The sequence below is a fragment of the Coturnix japonica genome, chromosome 8, assembly GCF_054131305.1.
Source record: "Coturnix japonica strain WE chromosome 8, WE-NBRP24, whole genome shotgun sequence".
In the NCBI taxonomy this organism is placed as follows: domain Eukaryota; kingdom Metazoa; phylum Chordata; class Aves; order Galliformes; family Phasianidae; genus Coturnix; species Coturnix japonica.
Window position 1 is genome coordinate 21,655,865 of NC_140670.1, and position 17,697 is coordinate 21,673,561.

The window sequence follows — 17,697 nt, forward strand, 5'->3', positions numbered from 1 at the left end:
AGGATCCCACTGGGGTTCACATCCCTTCGCCTTTAATTGCGTGGGGCTGCAATGCCATCAATGCGCCATTTCACCAGGTCTGACATCCCCTGCTCAGCTGGGCCGGGCCCTTCCACCACCTCCCCCGGGGCAGCGCAGCGTGACGCCCGGCGGCCGCTGGGTGGTGCAGCCCCGCTGGGGCGGGCGGGGCCGGGGGCGGAGCGGGGCGGTCCGGTACAGCTCGGGACGGCTCGGTACAGCTCGGGACGGCTCGGTACTGCTCGGAACTGCCCGCCCCGCACTGCGGCCTCATGGAGCAGCACGGCCCCGGCAGCGTCCTGTTCGGTGAGCGGCAGCGGGGGGTTAATGGGGCCGGAGGGCGGAGAACATGGGAAATAAGTCAGGGTAAAAGGTGGGGAGAGGTACCGGATGGGCCGGGGGGTGGGAGCGCACGGTGTGATAGGGACGTATAAGAGGGGCTGGGGGCAGCGGATGGACCGGAGGGGACGCGGACACGTTGAGTATCACGATGGGACCGGCGGGGGGGGCTGAGAGGGCGCTGGGGTGGCCGGGACACGGCCGGGACACGGGCACGTGTGTGCGGCCTTAGGGGGGCTCGGGGGCAGTTTGCCGGCGATCCCACGTGCGCTGCCCGCTCGTTCCGGCCGCTCTTCCCGTGCCGGGGCCGGGTGGGCGGCCCTACCCTGCTTCCCCTCCCCCAGAGCCGGCCGAGCCCCACACGTGGCCGGGCCGCTCTCCCGGCGCGCACGTGTTTGGGGCCGTCCCCACCGTCAAGCCGCCCATCGCGGTGCGGCCCCGCAGGGACCTGGCGTTCGTTCCTTGTCCCGCTGAGCCGAACGCGGCCGGGCTTTGGGTCGGAGCGCTTCCCAGAGCCGTGTTCAATGGAGCCCATTCTCTCCTTTGAGAATCCGGTGTCTGGCACGCAGGGCTCAGCTCCGCGCTTTTCCCGTCCGCTTCACACGGGTGAATCATCCCGCAATAAGCGAACACACCCCGAGTCCCGGCCTTGTGCTCCCTGCCACGGTCCGTTGGATAATTTTGCTCTCATAACAGCTCACAGACACACACGGCAAAGAGTCTCAGGGCTCAGTCTATAGTTCTGCTGCCAGTCCCCATCACCCAGCCCTGCATCCCGCCCGCTCCTATTCTCAGCCCTCAGCCCCATCACACAGTATTGTGGCTGCATAGTTTGGGGACACCGAGGTCTGTCCCCACAGGGCACTGAGCTGGGGGTGCAGTTTATCTCAGGGATGCTGCAGGCTTTTCCACCCTGGGGACCCTGTGGCATTTCAGGGCTGTTTAACTCCAGCTTTTCTTTTCCTCCTGCTTCCAGGCTGTGAGCTGACTGCCAGCACCAAGTCCTACACGTTTCAGGTGGATGAAGATGATGACTCTGACCACGTTTTGGCTTTGTCTGTGGTAAGACAGAGGAACACAAACTGTGCTTGCCCTGCTGTGCTTGCCCTGCTGTGCTTGCCTTCTCTCATGGAGACCCACAGCCTCAGCTCCCCTTGCTTCCAGGCTCGCTCCCCATCCCTGGCCCAGCTACACCAGGGGGTGCCCTGTCTGCTCGGATGGGGCTGCTGCTGTCAGTCACTGTACAGAGCTGCTGAAGCAAAGTGGTGTCAGGAGGCAGCCTGTATAACACCCCAGCTGTAGGGCAGAGGAATATATTTCCATGTATTTGACCTTTCTGGAGCCCCCCACCAGCTGGGTTCCCCACCCATTGCTCTCCAAGCTCAGGTATTTGGCTCTCACTGGGGATTGCCTTCTGTCCTGGGAGCACAGGAACTGCCTGCAAGGGTCTGGTCAGCAGAAAATACAGCCCAGGTGCCATCTCTTGAGGCAGCTGCAGGATCAGCTGTCCCAGCTGGAAGGGTGCTGTGCTAAGGGCAGTTGCTGGTGGTGGGGGAGGTCTCTGTGCTCTCCCCCAGGAGCTGATGTCCAGCTTGTGCCCATCAGGAGCTTGTATCCCCCCCCAGGTGTGTCTCACTGATGGTGCCAAGGATGAGTGCAACGTGGTGGAGGTCGTTGGGCGAAACCACAAGAACCAGGAGATCTCTGTGCCGGTGGCAAACCTGAAGTTGTCGTGCCAGCCCTTGGTGAGAGCTCCAGCTGGTGTTTGGTGGTGGGGACACAGCTCTGTAGCTTGTGCAAAGGAACGTGTGTGGCATAGAGCTGTATGATTTGTGTAAATAACCATCACATGGTGGGGGCTGGAGAAACAAGGTACAGTGGGTGGAGGTGAGGTGGGAGGGATGCCGGGCCAGTGAGTGTGGGAAGCTCTGTGTCCTGCTTCTAACCACTAATTCAGCTCCATCCCTTTGCAGCTGAGCCTGGACAACTTCAAGCTGCAGCCTCCAGTGACGTTCCGCCTGGCAGCGGGCTCTGGCCCCGTGCACCTCGCCGGCTGGCACCAGATCTGTAAGGGTTCATACCTGGGGAATGGCTTGGGGGGAGTAAGGGGGCATGTACCAGTGTGTGTGCCAGCCAGGGAGCCCGTGGGAGCCACACCTGGTGCTTCCCAGCACGTGTGCTCAGTGCTGGTTCCCCAGAGCCCTCTCCTGGTCAGTGACCCGCCTGTCTGTGTCCCAGTGCACAGGGATGATGCTTCCTTCGAGGAGTTTGATGATGATGACATGTCTGAGGAGGAGATGGCGCCCATCGTGCCTGCCAAGAAGGAGAGAAGGAAGCAGTGACTCGTATCCCAGCAAGGTGAGGCGCTGGGTGACGGTGGGTGCTGCCCTGCCGTGCAGCGCTGGTGCTGAGTGGGACCCTTTTCCAGGGTGCTGGTCTCAATCTGCTTCTCCTTCCAGGTACTCGCTGGAATGTCTCCACAGACAGCTGTTACCTCAGACACCTCCCGTCAGACCTCAACTTTTGCTGTGTTTTTGGAATTTCCTGTTGTACCTCCTGGGGGTGGTGGGCAGGGGCTGCTCCCAGCACTGGGACGTCTCCTTTCCCACATCCATGGGAGGTGATCCCATCTCCCCATACCCTCGCTGGGGGTCAGGGATGGCGGTCCTCACCCTGTGCCTTTTTGCTGCCCTGGACCTCTGCTGTGTGCACAGCCCCCCTGGCTCTGCAGTGCCTCGTGTATCTCTTCCCCAGCAGCAGCGGGAAGCAGCATCCTCCCTTGCAGGGTGGTGCTGTGGGAGCTGACTTCTGCTGTGATTTGAGGGAGGTTCCGGGTCGCTCCGCTTTGTAGGACGGTTTTTACACACTGAATAAAGGTGGGGGTTTGGTGCGGTGGCTGCCAGGTTCCTCCCGTGCTCGGCGGTGTCGCTGATCCCTGCAGGGAAACCGAGGCGTGTTGGGGACGTGTGACATCGTACGGGGCCCAGGAGGCCGGGGGGGACGGGGGAGGGCTCCGGGTCGCTCCTCGGGGGCCGCTAGGTGGCAGGCAGGCAGCGCGGCGACCGTGCCTTAAAGCGGGGATGGGGTCCGGGCAGCCCTGGACCGGAGGAGTGGGAGGGTAGAACGGGGTGAATGGAGCCCAGCAATGCACGGTCAGAGCGTGTGGACCTCATAGGTGTCCTCGGGTGTTTGGAGCCTTGGTCCTGCTCGCTCCCTGGGGCAGATAAGAGCCTGTAGATCATTTTTAACAAGCTCTCCTGCCAGGCTGGGCTGGGGGAGCAGCTGGTGTGGGGTGAGGAGAGAGTGGTACCGGGAGGGAGAGGTTATGCAGGCTGACGTCAGATGGCATTTGGGATCTTATCGGATAGAAGGAGGATGCCGAGGTGCTGGTTGTCTGAGGGGCGCTGGGACAAGGGGCTGTGGCAGGAGGGGTAGTTCTGTGAGAAGGAATGACCCAGAGGGGCTGGGGCAGATGGCACTGCCAGGCGCTCTCAGTGCCTTGGAAAGGTTTGCTCCCCCTGCCCAGCAATGTCTCAGCCTGGATGCGCTCGGGAGAGAGGGAGATAAATGCTGGGATGGCAGGGGGCTGGGAGGGGGGCTGTTAATGGGGAAGGATGGAATTACAGGGGTCACGCTAGGTGAGCAGCTTCCTTTGCCGAGCTGATTGTATCGAAGCAGGTGCCACCGGCCACAAATACCTTGGGCAAACAAACAGGGCTGGAGGAGAGCGGGTGAGCTCAGGTACAACTGTGCTGGGGTGCGTGGGAAAGGGAGCATGGGATCAGGGAGGTGGCACTGAGCATCCCTCCTCCCTGGGGCTGTGTTCCGGGGTGCTGTGCGATACATCCCAGGGGGTGGATCTCTCCCTGCTATAACATCCCCGGGACACTGACCCAGGGCAGCCCATGCGAGGCACGGCTGTGGTCGTGCTGTAGGTGGGGCTGGTTCCCTGCTCCATCAGTGCTCCACTTCTCACTTTGCTTTTCTCCTCGGGTACCGGTGGCTGAATGGATGCCCAGCACAACCAGGGCTGTGGGGCGCAGCTGGGGTAGTGCCTGGTGATGATGGAGCACAGATCGTGCTGTGAGACAGACCCAAAGCCATACGCACCCAGGGCAGGTGTTAGAAGTGAACATGGTTGGGTGGTGTAGGACAGCTGCAGTCCGTGCCCACTGCTGCACAGCAGGAATTCCATCTGCTCAGCACAGCTCTGCCACGCTGTCCCCTCCTGCATCCGCAGGCAGCGATGGCAGCTTTGCACCCAACAGCCACAGCTGAGATACCCTGGGGTCACAGGTGCTCTGCCCTCTGACCCTTCTAATCGCTGCAGGCTGGGATGGCTCTGGTGCTGGCAGAGCTGTCACCGCTGGCCACAACTCCCTGCCAGGGCTGGTGGCAGCAGGGCTGAGCCCAGTGGGATTTAGGGGTGTCCGGACCTGCTGTTCTTCTGTTCTTAGGGGAGATGGGCAGGATTTGGTGCCTGTGGTGGGAACTGGAGGGATGAGCTCGGGTAAGTCCACGGGGCTGGTCCAAAGAGCAGCAGGTGCGATGGGGAGTTTGCCCACCTTGCCCCTCCTCTGGGCTTGGCTCTCGCTTGTCCCCATGCTTGGAGCTGGTTCCCCAGGATGAGGTTGGGATGAGCAGCGTCTCCACCGGGCTGGGATGTCCAAGGGGCCATAACCCCGATGTTTTGCAAACTCCTGGGGTCAGCAGTTCAGCTGCCACTGACACAGGGGCCTGGAGACACACACACGGGCATTTTGGGTGGATGCTATAAGCAAACAAATGGAGGTAGTGTTACAGCCAGCCGACAGCCCCCTGGCCACCACTGTTGGTTTTAGGCTTAGCCCCCCCACAGGGCTGGGTGCAGGAATCCTTTTCCCAGGAGGACCCAAACCGAAGTCAGATGTGCTGCAGGGCAAGAGGAAGGTGCTGGGTGGGCTGTGCCAGATAGCAGCACGCTGGGAGCAGGTCTTGGGGCTGCTGTCTGATCTGTGCTGGGAGCAGGGATGGGGTAGAGCTGCTCAAGAACCACATGTGCTTATTCTCATTTGCGTGTGTCTCCATTTTCCCATGTCCATGGCCCACGGTCCCCCTGCTTGGGCTGCTGTGTGCAGAGAAGATGGACACCAAAATGCCCAACCTCATGTTTAAATCACTCAGGGCTGGGGCTGGGACCTTTACCAGTTCTCCCTCCTTGGAGGTGTGTGTGGCCTGGGAGTCCTCCTTCTCATTGCTGCCCCCTTTCCCCCATAGCTCGTGGGCACTCTCTGGTCTTTACCCATGTCCCTGGCTCACCTCCAGTCCCTCCCTCTGTGTCAACCTAATGGGGCCACACCACTGTGGTCGGTCTTGTGCAGGGTATATGCAGCCCCATGCTGCTGTTGTCCTGTCCCGACATTCCCACCACTCTCAGCCCTGGTGCCACTCACTGAACGGGGAGCAGTTGTACCCCCCTCCCTGTTCCTGGAGCTGTGGGTAGTGCAGACAAGTTCATTCCCACGCATGGTGGTGGGGTCTGGCCCTTGGGGGGATGCTGAGTTAATGGTGAGTGGTGGGATCGCCCCGGGCTGCTCAGCACCACTCAGCCATGGAGGAGAGCTGCTGCCTCCACAACGCCCCATTAATGCTGCGGGCAGGAATGGGGAGGGTGAGAGCAGGGGGAGTGGTGTCCCTTTGGCTCCGCTGAGGGGGGTCTCTGTGTGCCTGCTTGGAGATGTGTGGCCGAGCATCCAGGCCTGCAGACAGGAGCTCCTCTCACCCTCAGATGGGTGCTGAAGTGCCCCTTGCAGGTGCTGCTCTCCTCCATCAGCTGGGGTTGGTGCTGTGATCCCTGTACCAGCAGTGCTGGGGGGCTGTGGGGAACTGCAGCCACAGCTTCTCTGGCAGAAGGGGCCCCTCTGGGCTGTGGGTAGAGACGGTGCTGGAGCAGGGACACTGCTGAGCTGTGGAGGCTGTCAGGGATGTTGTGTGATGGAGCAAACAGAGGAGCAGGACGGCCTGTCTGCTGTCTGCTCCGTGGTTCAGCCCAGCTGGGGCAGCCCTGGTTATCTCCTTCAACCACCAGCAGCCTGACCACGGGCTGCCTTCCTGGGCAATCTCCATTAGCCATGGCAAGGCAAGAGGGTGATCTGGGGGATAAAATCCTGACCTGAGTATCCCCAGCTCTATGGAAAAGGAGAGCAGAGCTCACATCTCTGTGGGTGTTTGATGCTTCACCCACAGCATTCAGTACTGAGACCCGATGGGGCCGTGCTGGCTGCCTGCCCCAGGAGTGACCGCTGTGGCAGCAGGAACACCGCAGATCCGTGGCTCCTTGCTGGGACAGATTTCTCCCCCCGCCCTATGGCAGCTCAGCCCTGTGCCTCAGGCTGAGCTTTCTCTGCCCAGCAGGAGAGCCAGACGTGAGCCCAGTGCTCAGCTCCCCGCCCCGTGGCATCGCTCACCTGCACAAAGTTGGGGAAGGACGGGGCAGCAGCAGGAGCCTGTTTGTCATTGTGTTGGTGACGTGTGGCCACCCGTGGGTGATCCCCGTGTCACAGCCGTGCTGCCACTCGAGCCTGTTTGCTGAGGGCAGGGGGCACGTGGAGCTGTCAGCCCCCGGCTGCCTCCCACCCCCCAGCACAGCATCAGTTGGACACGGTGCAGTTGTGCACTCTGTGCACTGCATGGTGCTGCATGGCCTGACCCTGCGCCCACGGAGGGGTGAGCACGAGTGGCACCTGGGAGAGAGGTGCTGCATCCAGACCCCTTTCATTGCAATGTATAAGAAAGGAAGGATTGCTCCACTGCAGGGTGGTGGGAGCACCTTGTGCTGCCTGCTCTGGTGCTCAGCTTGTGGGCACGGAGCTGCCTTGCACACTGGGTTGGTGCAGGGGGCTGAGCACCCCCAGAGCCCGCCCTGCAGCCCCCTGAGTGAAAGCGGGCCCAGCCTGGGGCTTCTCCAGCCGTTCAGGAAAGCCCTTCAGAAACATCCCCTGGTCTTTTGCACAGAGAAGAAGGGGGCAGCAAGGTGTGGTGGCCGCTCCCAGCGCCTGGTGGTGGGTGAGCCTCGGGGGGTGATGGTGGGCAGCGTTTGGGGGCAAAGCATTGGAGGGTGCCCGAGCAAGGGGGGAATGAGCAAGCTGCGGTGTGCGGGCAGGGCAGGGAGGGCTGTGCGGAGCTGCAGGGTGAGTGTGCATGTGCGTGTGTGTGTGTATGTGTGTGTGTGTGTATGTGTGTGCGTGTGTGTGTGTGTGTGTGTGTGTGTATGTGTATGTGTGTGTGTGTGTATGTGTGTGCGTGTGTGTGTGTGTGTGTGTGTGTGCCGGTGCGGGAGGGCCGCGCAGGAGCGCTGTGTGTGCGCTGTCACTCAGAGGCCGGCTGACAGGAGCTGCCTTTCCAGCGGCGGCAGATAGCGCTGATTGCTGATTCGAGGAAACAAAATAGCAATTGTAATTATGGGCTCTGATAAGATAAAGGAGGGCGCGGGGAGCGCGGGGACCGGCAGCGGGGCACGGCCGGCAAATTAGCGGCTGTCACTCAGCGCGGAGCAGGCGGCCCCGGCCAGGTACCGGCCCCGGGGTCCCGCCCGTCAGCCGCAGCCCCGCCGCAGCCCCCGCCCCGGTGCGCAACAGGTGGCGGGGCCGGGAGCAACGGGGCTCGCCGAACAATGCAGCCCTCGGCGGCCCTACCCGGGCTGCGGGGCTGAGCCCCGACCCGCCGCGGCCCCATGGCCCCGCGCAGCCGGTGCTGACGGACGGCCGCCCCTCCAGGTAAGAGCCCGGCGGGGACGTCCGGGGAAGGGAAGGGAAGGGAAAGGAAGAGGGGGGGTCCCGCCGCCCAGTACCCCCGGCTGCGCTGTTTGCTCAGCCTCTCGAAACTCCTGCCCACCCCTCCGCCCCGGTAATCCTTTTAATGTCTGGCACGTCCAGCGAGAGGGCTCGGCCCCAATCCACAACGCGGACCCGTAAGCCGCGTTTTACAGATGGGGAAACTGAGGCACGGCGCGGGGACGGCATCCCTCCGCCGGCCGAGCCCGTAGTGCCGCCACCCCCGAGCGGCCGCTGCCGGAGGTTCCCTTGCTCCGCCGGGGCCGCCCCCCGGGCTCTCCGCCCCCGCCGCCTCCCGGGCCGGCAGCGGAGCGGGGCGGGGGGCTCCCCGCGGCGGGGGGCTGCCGGCCGCGCTCCCCCGGGGGCTGGGCGGGCGGGCGGGCCGGCGGGGGCCTTTCCCCTTCTGTAGCCGCTTGTGCCCTCCTTTCCTCGGGGCGAGGCAGGGCGAGAGGAGTCGAGGAGCCGAGCAGAGCCGCGCCCCCACCCCACCGCCGGGCTCCGGGCTGCCGGCCCCGCAGCGCTCCGCGATGGACCCCTGCTCTTCGCTCTTCAGCTACGTGTGAGTACCGCAGCCCTCCCTCCGCCTGCCCCCAGCCCTCCCTCCTTTCCTCCCCGCAGCCCCCCGGCTCACATCTCTCTCCCGTTTTCTGTCCACCCCCCCCCTCCAGGTTCATGCACTTGTTCGTCCTCTGCCTGCAAGCCCAGGTAAGCTCCCGCTCCGCCGCCGGCTTTGTTCGCCCCTCGGGGCTGGGGGTCGGGACGGGGGGTTGGCTTAAAGTCCCGCAGACGACGCGAGCCCCGCTGGAAAGAGCCGGGAGCGGGCGGCTGCGCACCGGCTGCGGGATGGGGTGCGGGGGTGGGAGGACCCCTCGCCCACCCTGGTTGCGGGGGCTTCGGCTGTTCAGTCCTCTCGTTCTTCAAATCGCACTACGGATCGGCCCTTCCTCTCGTGTGGGGGTGTTTTTTCATCTGAAAAGTAAAGTAGAATCGAGATAAAAGCGTCGGGGTGGAGGAAGAAAAAAGGGAGAATAAAGGAAAAGGTGGGGGGGGGGGGGGGTGGGGAAGAGGAGGAAAAGAGAAAAGGGAAGGAAAAGGGGAAGGAGGGAAAGAAAGTCCATTTCCTTACTAAAAAGCGTAGATTTCAGTCCAGCTGAACGTTGCTGCTGCTGGTTGGCATCGCCGGGGCCAGGAGTGTCAGCAGGAGATGGGGCTGCGGCTGTGTGTGCAAAGCGGGGTGAAACCCCCTCCCCCGAGGCCACAGGTGCAGAAGCGTTTTGAAAACGCTCCTTAAGCCGCTTTTTATTATTATTATTGTTATGATTATTTCATTGGAAGCTCAGGAGGAAAAAAAAAAAAAAGGAGTTTCCAGCCCCAAAGCAAAAAGGAGTGTGCGGTTGTATAAAACATAGCTGTAATATTTTGGAGGACGAGACGGAGCGGCACGGCTAATGACCTCTCCTCCACATGGTACCCTCATCAGGGCCGGGAGAGTCCGTGCGTTATCCGCAGGCGGCTGAAGGAAAGGCGCGGAGGCAGAGGGGTGGCACTGGAGAGGGGAAATGTCGGTGTAGGGGCGGCTGCGGGAGAGCGGCGGCTCCGGCTTTTATTGGGGTCTGCTGGTGGTGGGGAATCTTCCCGTTTGACGTGGGGGTGGCGGGGGGGTCCCGGCCTGCTGGTGTTGAAAGGATCGACCCGCTAACATTTGCTCAGAATACGTCTTTATAAATGTCAGTGAGCAGCGAAACTTTCCGGACTTAAAAGAGGGGATGGAGACGAGAGGGGAAAGGAGCCCTGTGCTGGGGATGGGGGAAGCGGATCGGGCTGAATTGCTTGTGTCTGGGGAGCAGAGGGTCTGGAGGAGTTGGGTCGGCTGCTGCTATGGGGCCGGGGGTCAGCACTGGGATGGGGACGGCACCGGGATGGGGGTGAAGGTGAAGGATGGCTCACACGTCGGTAACGTTACTCTTTGGGGTTTGTGTTATAGGTACCCCGTGAGGGGAGTGGAGTCTTGATGGCTCATAGCTCTACCTCATCTGTGGGTTTGGGGCATGAAGAGCGGGGTGTTTTGGGGAAAGGGGGTCCTGGAAGCTGCATACCCCATCTCAGGTACCTCCATACCAGCTGGGACCCACTGAGTCCTAGTGGACACTGGGAGTCCCTGAGCTCCATCACGTCCCCAAGACACCCACACTCATCTGGGGGATCCCGGTCCCCAAAGGGCTCAGCTCCCCCCGTCCCACTGACTCTGCTCCTCCTCTGCAGGCGCTGGTGATCCTTGCTCAGCCCGTTCTCCCCTCTGAGGAGTAGAGATTATAATGGTGTGTCGTATATTTTTTAATTTCCTAAAGGTAACTGTTCAGTCCCCACCTAATTTTACACAGCATGTGAGGGAGCAGAGCCTGGTGACAGATCAGCTCAGCCGGCGGCTCGTGCGCACCTACCAGCTGTACAGCCGGACCAGCGGGAAGCACGTGCAGATCTTGGACAACAAGAAAATCAATGCGATGGCAGAGGACGGGGATGTGCACGGTAAGGAAGGACGCGGCCGGGGGGGCTAAGGGGGGGGCTGGGAGGTGTCCTCAGTGCTGTGTGCCGATTGATGGTTTCCGTCCTGTTGGTTGAGCAGAAATCATTAGGATCGTTTGGAGTGTGTGGGGGTTTGTGAAGGGAGAACAGCGGGGTCAGCGCTCAGTGGGTCTGGGTGCTTGTGGGGTGGGTGCTGCTCAGTGCTGCTGTGCACCTGACTTGCAAGGCTCAGTTTGGCACAGGCAGCACTGAGCGTCTCTGATTCTTCCTTTGGAGGAGAAACAGAGGGCAAAGTTGGGAAAGAAAAGAAGTGAGGGGGGTTGAAACTGTAGGTGAAGTGCTGTTCTGGAGTCCTGCCCTGAGTTAGAGACATCCGAAGCGGTGTTTCCCCCACGTACCCCCTGTGCTTCCCCTTTCTGAGCAAAGAGTGTGGGCTCAGTGAGGTGCTGACTGCGGGTGAGGAGGAGACAAAGATGGAGGGCTCAGCAACTGTGTGCAGCCCTCCTGCTGCTGTGCTGCTCTTGGCACCATGTGTCCCCCCAGGCCATGGTTCTCTGGGGAGGAAAGCAGTGCCACGCTGCAGCCACCCAAAGCCAGGGCACCTTCACCATGTGTGCTGGTGTCACACCAGGAACAGTGGTGTCAACTCCATCCGCGCTGAGTGGGGCACTGCACCCCATTCCCTTGTGGGCAGGAGGTGCCCATGTCAGCGTGTGCCGTATGGAGCCATCCCAAGTGTTGTTCTTTGGCATTAGCTGCAATTTCCCTTTCTTGTTGAGGGAGATTAGTAGGAGCACTTTGCTTCCTTCCCCGACTGGTTTGGTGTTGGGTTTTTATTCCCCTTTTTCCTTTGGCTGCCAATGTTGCACCAAACTTCAGCCGTGCGCAGAATCCCATGTGCTGCATTAGCAGGGAGCCACTCCGGGATGGAAGGGGTGTCAGCCAACTTCCCAAGCAAAAGGGCCGAACAAACCCCAAAGCCTCCTCTGGCTTTAGCCCTGTAACGCCTGCGTTTTCAAGGCAGCTCCACACCTCCAGGAGCGGCCAGGTTTAAATAAGGCCAAAAGGAGGGGACACGCGGCGGCGGCTCGAAAAACTCTATTAAAACGTAATAAAAGAGGTGAAGCATCTGAGGAGCGGGGCAGGAAAACGAGGGCTGATCTAAAGCAGAAAGAGAACAAGCAGTTTTTCAGATGTAAAGTTTTAGGAGTTGCAAGTCTGTAAATGTTAAAATAGAGGTTCGGGATTGTTCTATATGAATCTCCAGGGAGGCCCCCATGTCTGGAAGAGCTATTAAATCGCTTCTTACTTTCACCTTTTTTAACATTTCCTGAATACTTTCTCCTCTTCGCAGTCCAGTTGGGGGATCAAGTGTGTCTCGCTGCATTTTTTCAGCGTTTACGTAGCCGCTTTCCCTTCAAAGTTTGAGTATGAAACATAACTTTTCTGGGATAAATCTGTCACTTCGGTGAAAGAGCAGAGTTGAAAATGTTAAGCTCCCTCTGTCCCTTAAACAGGGAGAAAAAGGGTCTCCCCGAAACCTTTGTCGGAAGAAAGCCCCCTTCGTTAGCAAAGGCCCTTCCTTCTGCTGCACTGGTTTCTTTTCCCATCTGATTTTTGGGGCGGGAGGAAGGCGCTGATTTATTTTTGCGGGTGACCCCTCTCCCCACGCTGACGTTTTTACAGCCGACTTCACATGGAGCCTGGTGCTCTCCATTATCTGTCTTAATTGTCAATATCTGATGGACTCCTTCTTGGCCCCGGCAGCACTGCCGGCTCCTCTCATGGTGCAGTCGATCCATTCACCCTCTGTGGTCCCTTCACTCGGGGCTGTCCCCATCTTGCAGGGTGATGGCTGTGACTCTGGGGCCAGAGGGGAGAACCACGCATCCATGCCTGCCTTCCTCCTCCCTCCCTCCCTGCTTTTCCTATCTCTGGGAGAGAGCAGGGAAAAATCAATTCTCCTCAAAGCTTGGACTGCCTCCCAGATCAATCCTTTCCCCATACTGGTGAATGGGGATCCCTGGCTCAGTGCTCTGGGAATGCTGAGCCCCTACAAGGGGCTTGTGTGGGGTGAGAGTGGCCAAATTTCCCTGGGCTGGGGCTGCAGGATGGTGCAGGGGGTGCTGGAGGTGAGGAGCTGTGGGGGGCAGTGGGAGAAGTCCCCACGCTTGATGCAGGGTCAAGACATCATGGAGACAGGCAGTGATTTATTTGTGGTCCTGAAGCACTGCTCAGGCTGGGTTTAGTTAGCACGTGGCCTGGGTCTGCCATCCAGCAGCATTGCTTCAAAGCCACTGCAGGGCTGGGGGCTGTTGGTGAAAGCGAGCTGCATAGTGGTCTTGAGGAACTGAGCACCCCATCTGCAGAGCTGGGAGAACAGGGGCACCCTGTGGGACAGAGGCTGTGTGCTCTGATTGCCCTCTGAAGTTGGGCGGGCAGCACTGAGGGCTGGTGTGTGGCAGGACGTGGTGGTGAGGTGGGACAGCCCTGGATGGCTTTTTGTGGGGAAGCCTTTGGCACCTGGCTCAGCATGGCCCCGCTGCTGCTGTTGGATTTGGGGTTTGCCCTGGAGGAGAGCTGCTGGAGGGGTGCAGGGCGGGGAGGAGGATGCTCTGTTCCCAGGGTGGCTGCAGTGGGGAAGGTGACAGACCTATTTATAGGCGGCCCATCGACCCAGCGATTTGCATAGCTCCTTCGGAAGTCAATCGATGCCTCCATTAAAAAACTGAGACCAAATCAATATGCCCTCTCGACTCGCACAAAGGTGAAAGGCATTAAAAGGATGGCCGTACCCTTCACGCCTCTCCTGCCAGCTGCAAAGTCACTGTTCCTCCTGCAGCCCCAGCTCGGCACGGTGTCCCCATGGGCTGGGGACAGCTGGCAGAGCACTGTGCAGGGCAGCTGGTTTGTCCCCTGAGTTCCCCTTTTCCTCCTGGGATGTTCCCATGGCATCTGAGGCACGTGGATCTCAGCAAGGCAGAGCTGCTCCAGGTGACAAAGTGAGGTGACCAAGGCCTGCCATGCAGGGATGCACTGAAAGGGAGGAGGCTGGCATTGCCATGCTCTCCATCCCTGTGACCTCTCTGTTTCTCCTCTTGCTGCTCTCCCCAGCCAAGCTCATCGTCGAGACTGACACCTTTGGGAGCCGTGTGCGCATCAAAGGGGCGGCCACGGGGTTCTACATCTGCATGAACAAGAAGGGGAAGCTGATTGGCAAGGTAGGGTGGGGGCTGGCACCCATCTCTGGGTTGGGAGGTGGGGTAGGGAGCCTAGGGCTCTATTTGGGGTCTGGGTACAAGGAACCTGCAGCCTGGCAGCAAGGGAAGGGGAGGGTGGGTGCTGTGTGGGGCAGTGCCCTTGTATCTCCCTGAACAAATAGGCAGATTGCTGGGCTATTCTCCTCAATTACATGGTACAAGGGCTGGGAATGTTAAGATGCTCTGTGGAGCAGGCCCTGAGCGCACCGGTTAGTCACGCTCCCTCTGAGCCTCCATGCTCCTACCCTGGGGTGGATGAACAAAATCCTAACAGGGAAATGAATTTTCAGGAGGGCTTTTCCATTCCTTGGGGCTGGCTGATATTAAACTAGTTGGGAACCACAACAGTTTGGGTCCTCTCCCTGCTCCCTGTGCTTTGTCTGATGTGCAGAAGCTCATCCTTCAGCTGTCCCATGCTCCCTGCATCCAGCATCTGAGGGTGTTACAGAATGGTTGGGTTAGAAAGGGTGCTGAGGACTGTACAATCACAGAATGGTTGGGATCCCACCCAGTTCCACTCCCTGCTGTGTGCTGGGTGCCCCCCACCAGATCAGGGCCCCATCCAACCTGACCTTGGGCATCTCCAGGGATAGGGCACCAGCCAAAATCCGGGCAGCAACCTAACCCCAATCCCTCACATCATTCCATTGTCCTCATGGAATGCGTGTTGTCCCTTCCTTCGCCCACTGCATAAAGGCTGGGTGGGTGGATCACTGTGGATCACTCCTGGCCAGACGTCAGGCGGTGAGAAGCGCTCTCATTGCTGAACCCCACCCCTCTATCCCCATCTTCACAGAGTAACGGCAAAGGCAAAGACTGTGTCTTCACTGAGATCGTGCTGGAGAACAACTACACGGCGCTGCAGAATGCCAAGTACGAGGGCTGGTACATGGCCTTCACCCGCAAGGGCCGCCCGCGCAAGGGCTCCAAGACCCGGCAGCACCAGCGTGAGGTGCACTTCATGAAGAGGCTCCCCAAGGGCCACCAGACCACCGAGCCCCACCGGCGCTTCGAGTTCCTCAACTACCCCTTCAACCGCAGGAGCAAAAGGACTCGAAACTCCAGCGCCAGGGTGCGTCCATGACGTGTGCCCCTGGGTGGACTGACAGAGACGTTGTGATAGGGTTATTAAAGGAGGGAAAAACCACCAGGGGCTGGGGAGGGGGTGGGAAGGGGGGGATAAAAGAACGACATGCTCTAGTTGTTGATAATTTGGGGGTTGTTCTGTTTTTACAAAAAAGGGGAAAAAAAAAAAAGGATAAAAAAAAAAAAAAGAAAGAGGCTCTATTTTTGTACTCCAACTTTACAAGAGATGAAATGTTCACAGACTGGTGAAGGGGGGAAGAGCCCTTCGCTTAGCAATTTGTTTTAGTGTTTGGGGTCGTGTTTTGCTTCGTATTTTTTTTTCCCATAGCTTTAGGGGGGGGGGGGGAAATCTTCAATTAAAACAAACAAGAAAAGAAGAAAAAGATGGGAATCCAACCCAACGGAACTGAATGGATGCTCACCTGAATGGATGCACAGCAGAGAGGCCGGATAATGATGGAGGGCATGGATGTGCCTCGGGGTGACAGAGGACTCACAGCTCCACATCGTGACTGGGGCCAGCTGCCCTTGAGTGCCCCATAGGGAGTCCTGGACAGGTTTGGCACCACTCGCCCATCGGAGCATCTTGGGATATTTTAAATACTCCAGTGCAGCAGCAGGCGATGGCTGAGAACTGCTTTTGTGTTCCTTTCTTTCTTTGTTTTTCACCTGCAAAATATGAAGTTTTCGCAAAAAAAAACAAATTGGCTATTTTTATTTTTTAATCAGGTGGAATTTTTCATCTGTCCAATTAAAGAAGTTTACAAATCACTGCGGAGCCCCTTCGGGCTGTTTTGTGGTAGCATTCAGTCAGTGCTTGACTCTTCCATCCTCAACTGTCTCTTCTAGGTCTGCTCTCTCCTCTTTGCCTGAGGAAAGGAGCATGTTTCCACAATGATTTCTGCTGATGGAGGCCTGGATTTTTATTTAGAACAAAAAAGGATCCAGGGAAAGATGAAATCCTTGGAGTGAGCAACCCCAGCCCCATTCCGTATGTGCTGCCATGGGACTGCCTCTCTCCAAAGGGTTAAAGTAATTACTCTTAACGGGGAGGGCAAACAAAGACACTGGATAGGAGTCAGAACCAGGGGTGAATTTTCATCCAATTTTTATGATTTTTAATTTTTTTTTTCCTGTTTCCTTGAGGATTTTTTTTTTTGGTTGTGTACAAATTTTAATGTGAAATGATTTGAAATATTTATTTAATATGTGCATTAAAAATTTGTATTAGTCTACCTGAAGCCTGCCTGCTTTCCTGGGAGGGCCTGGAGAAGCAGGATGGAAGGGGGGTGGGAAGGATGGAGAGGTGCAGGGTGGACCGAGGCTGCTGTGTGGTGTCAGGGGGTGAAGATGGGAGGGTGCCTGAGCTTCTGGATCCAGGTGTGTCTTATGAAAATCATGTCTTTTCTTGAGTAATTTCCAGGTTTAATGAGGAGGTGGCACCTCTCTGCCCTGTGGAGGCACGTGCATTGGTACCTGTGTGACATAATAAAATGAAATCTTGGCGTGGGATGAGGCTTTCATGGAGTCATATAGGGAACACACAATGGCTGGGGTGGAAGGGTCCTTAAAGCCCACCCATTCTATGCTCCTGCTGTGGGCTGGGTGCCACCCACCAGGTCAGGGTCCAGGGCCCCAGCCAACCTTGGGCACACACTGCTCTCTGGGAATGCCCAGAGCTTCTTCTCAGGTAGCCCCAGTTGACCACACAGTGGTGTAAGGGAGGGGTCTCAATCAGGGCTGGAGCTGACAGCTCTGAAACAAGCCCATGTTGTTGTCTCCAGATTGCTGGGAATACAGGTGAATGGCTCCTGGCCCTTCCCCGGGTGGAGATGGTGTTTGATAGGTCTTAATGGGTGCTTTTCTTTCATTAATTTGTCTAATTGCTTCTCTTAATGGTTTTGCGAGCCTGGATGAATCGGTACTTGGTGGCTGCTCCAGGTAAGGGCAGCAGAAGGGCAGGACTGGCTTCAGGCAGGTCACCAGGTGTCCCCTTGCTGCTTCCCCTGGGACAATGGCATGGGGGAGGGCACAGCCTGGGCACTCCATGCCTGGGGCCAGCCAGCACCCAGGGATAAGGGGACAGGGTTTGGGGAAGGACACCCCATGTGTCCCACCACAGCCCTGTGCCGCCTACCAGCTCATGTTGTGCTGCTGAGAAAGGCACCCAGGCTGGCTGTCTCAGGGTGGTTGGTCTTAGGTTAATTAGTTCCTTTTCATTTCAGAGCTTTTGGGTTACCATACAACCTAGGAGCACTACAATCTGGGGCTTTGTTTATTGCATGAAGGTGTCTAGATTCAGCTTCCAGCCAGCAAATGTCATTTTGCCTTTGCTTGGAAGATTAAAGTGCCTGCTGCTACTTAGTTAATGAGTAAGTGAATTAATTAATGGCTCCTCATACCCTGTTCCTGCACTGATATCACTTGATTCTGTCTGGAGCAATGTGCCCAATTCCCAGCAACGTGGCACAGAGGGATGTGGTGGTGATGGGTTGATGGTTGGTTTAGATGATCTTAGGCTGGATCTCTTCCAGCCTTCGTGATTCCACAGCAAAGAATCAGTAGGTGGAGGTGGCAAGAGCAGGGAGCTGTGCTGCTGGAGAGGGGCTGTATACCCCCCACTGCACCAGGGCTTGGTCCACCAGTTCTACTGAACT

The 17,697-nt window shown here is 58.5% G+C and overlaps 2 protein-coding genes across 4 annotated transcripts; both read left to right on the forward strand.

Moving 5' to 3' along the window:
• The first annotated feature begins 191 nt into the window (after window positions 1–191).
• On the forward strand, window positions 192–3,252 carry NPM3 (nucleophosmin/nucleoplasmin 3). The gene is made up of 6 exons (XM_015866971.2): window positions 192–324; window positions 1,334–1,419; window positions 1,983–2,102; window positions 2,331–2,424; window positions 2,596–2,715; window positions 2,817–3,252. The coding sequence occupies exons 1-5, from the start codon at window positions 291–293 to the stop codon at window positions 2,697–2,699; spliced, it is 438 nt and encodes a 145-aa protein (XP_015722457.2). The 5' UTR covers window positions 192–290; the 3' UTR covers window positions 2,700–2,715; window positions 2,817–3,252.
• Window positions 3,253–7,970: 4,718 nt separating this feature from the next.
• FGF8 (fibroblast growth factor 8) lies at window positions 7,971–16,275 on the forward strand. Of its 3 annotated transcripts, none has more exons than XM_085555239.1 (6): window positions 7,971–8,111; window positions 8,608–8,727; window positions 8,837–8,873; window positions 10,517–10,697; window positions 13,809–13,915; window positions 14,751–16,275. In XM_085555239.1, exons 2-6 carry the CDS (start codon window positions 8,696–8,698, stop codon window positions 15,036–15,038), a joined length of 645 nt encoding a protein of 214 aa, XP_085411365.1. In that variant the 5' UTR covers window positions 7,971–8,111; window positions 8,608–8,695; the 3' UTR covers window positions 15,039–16,275. The 3 variants fall into 3 exon arrangements, with proteins under 3 accessions (XP_085411365.1, XP_015722386.1, XP_015722388.1); XM_015866900.3 differs by having other exon boundaries at window positions 7,978–8,111; window positions 8,612–8,727; XM_015866902.3 differs by having other exon boundaries at window positions 7,978–8,111; window positions 8,612–8,727; window positions 10,550–10,697.
• The last annotated feature ends 1,422 nt before the right edge of the window (window positions 16,276–17,697 follow it).

Coding starts and splice junctions, on each gene's coding strand:
- NPM3 (XM_015866971.2), top strand. CDS start 291: ATGGAGCAGCACGGCCCCGGCAGCGTCCTGTTCG. Junction 2,103..2,330: donor AGTTGTCGTGCCAGCCCTTG/GTGAGAGCTCCA, acceptor ATCCCTTTGCAG/CTGAGCCTGGACAACTTCAA. Junction 2,425..2,595: donor CGCCGGCTGGCACCAGATCT/GTAAGGGTTCAT, acceptor TCTGTGTCCCAG/TGCACAGGGATGATGCTTCC.
- FGF8 (XM_085555239.1), top strand. CDS start 8,696: ATGGACCCCTGCTCTTCGCTCTTCAGCTACGT. Junction 8,728..8,836: donor TCTTCGCTCTTCAGCTACGT/GTGAGTACCGCA, acceptor CCCCCCCTCCAG/GTTCATGCACTTGTTCGTCC. Junction 8,874..10,516: donor TCCTCTGCCTGCAAGCCCAG/GTAAGCTCCCGC, acceptor AATTTCCTAAAG/GTAACTGTTCAGTCCCCACC.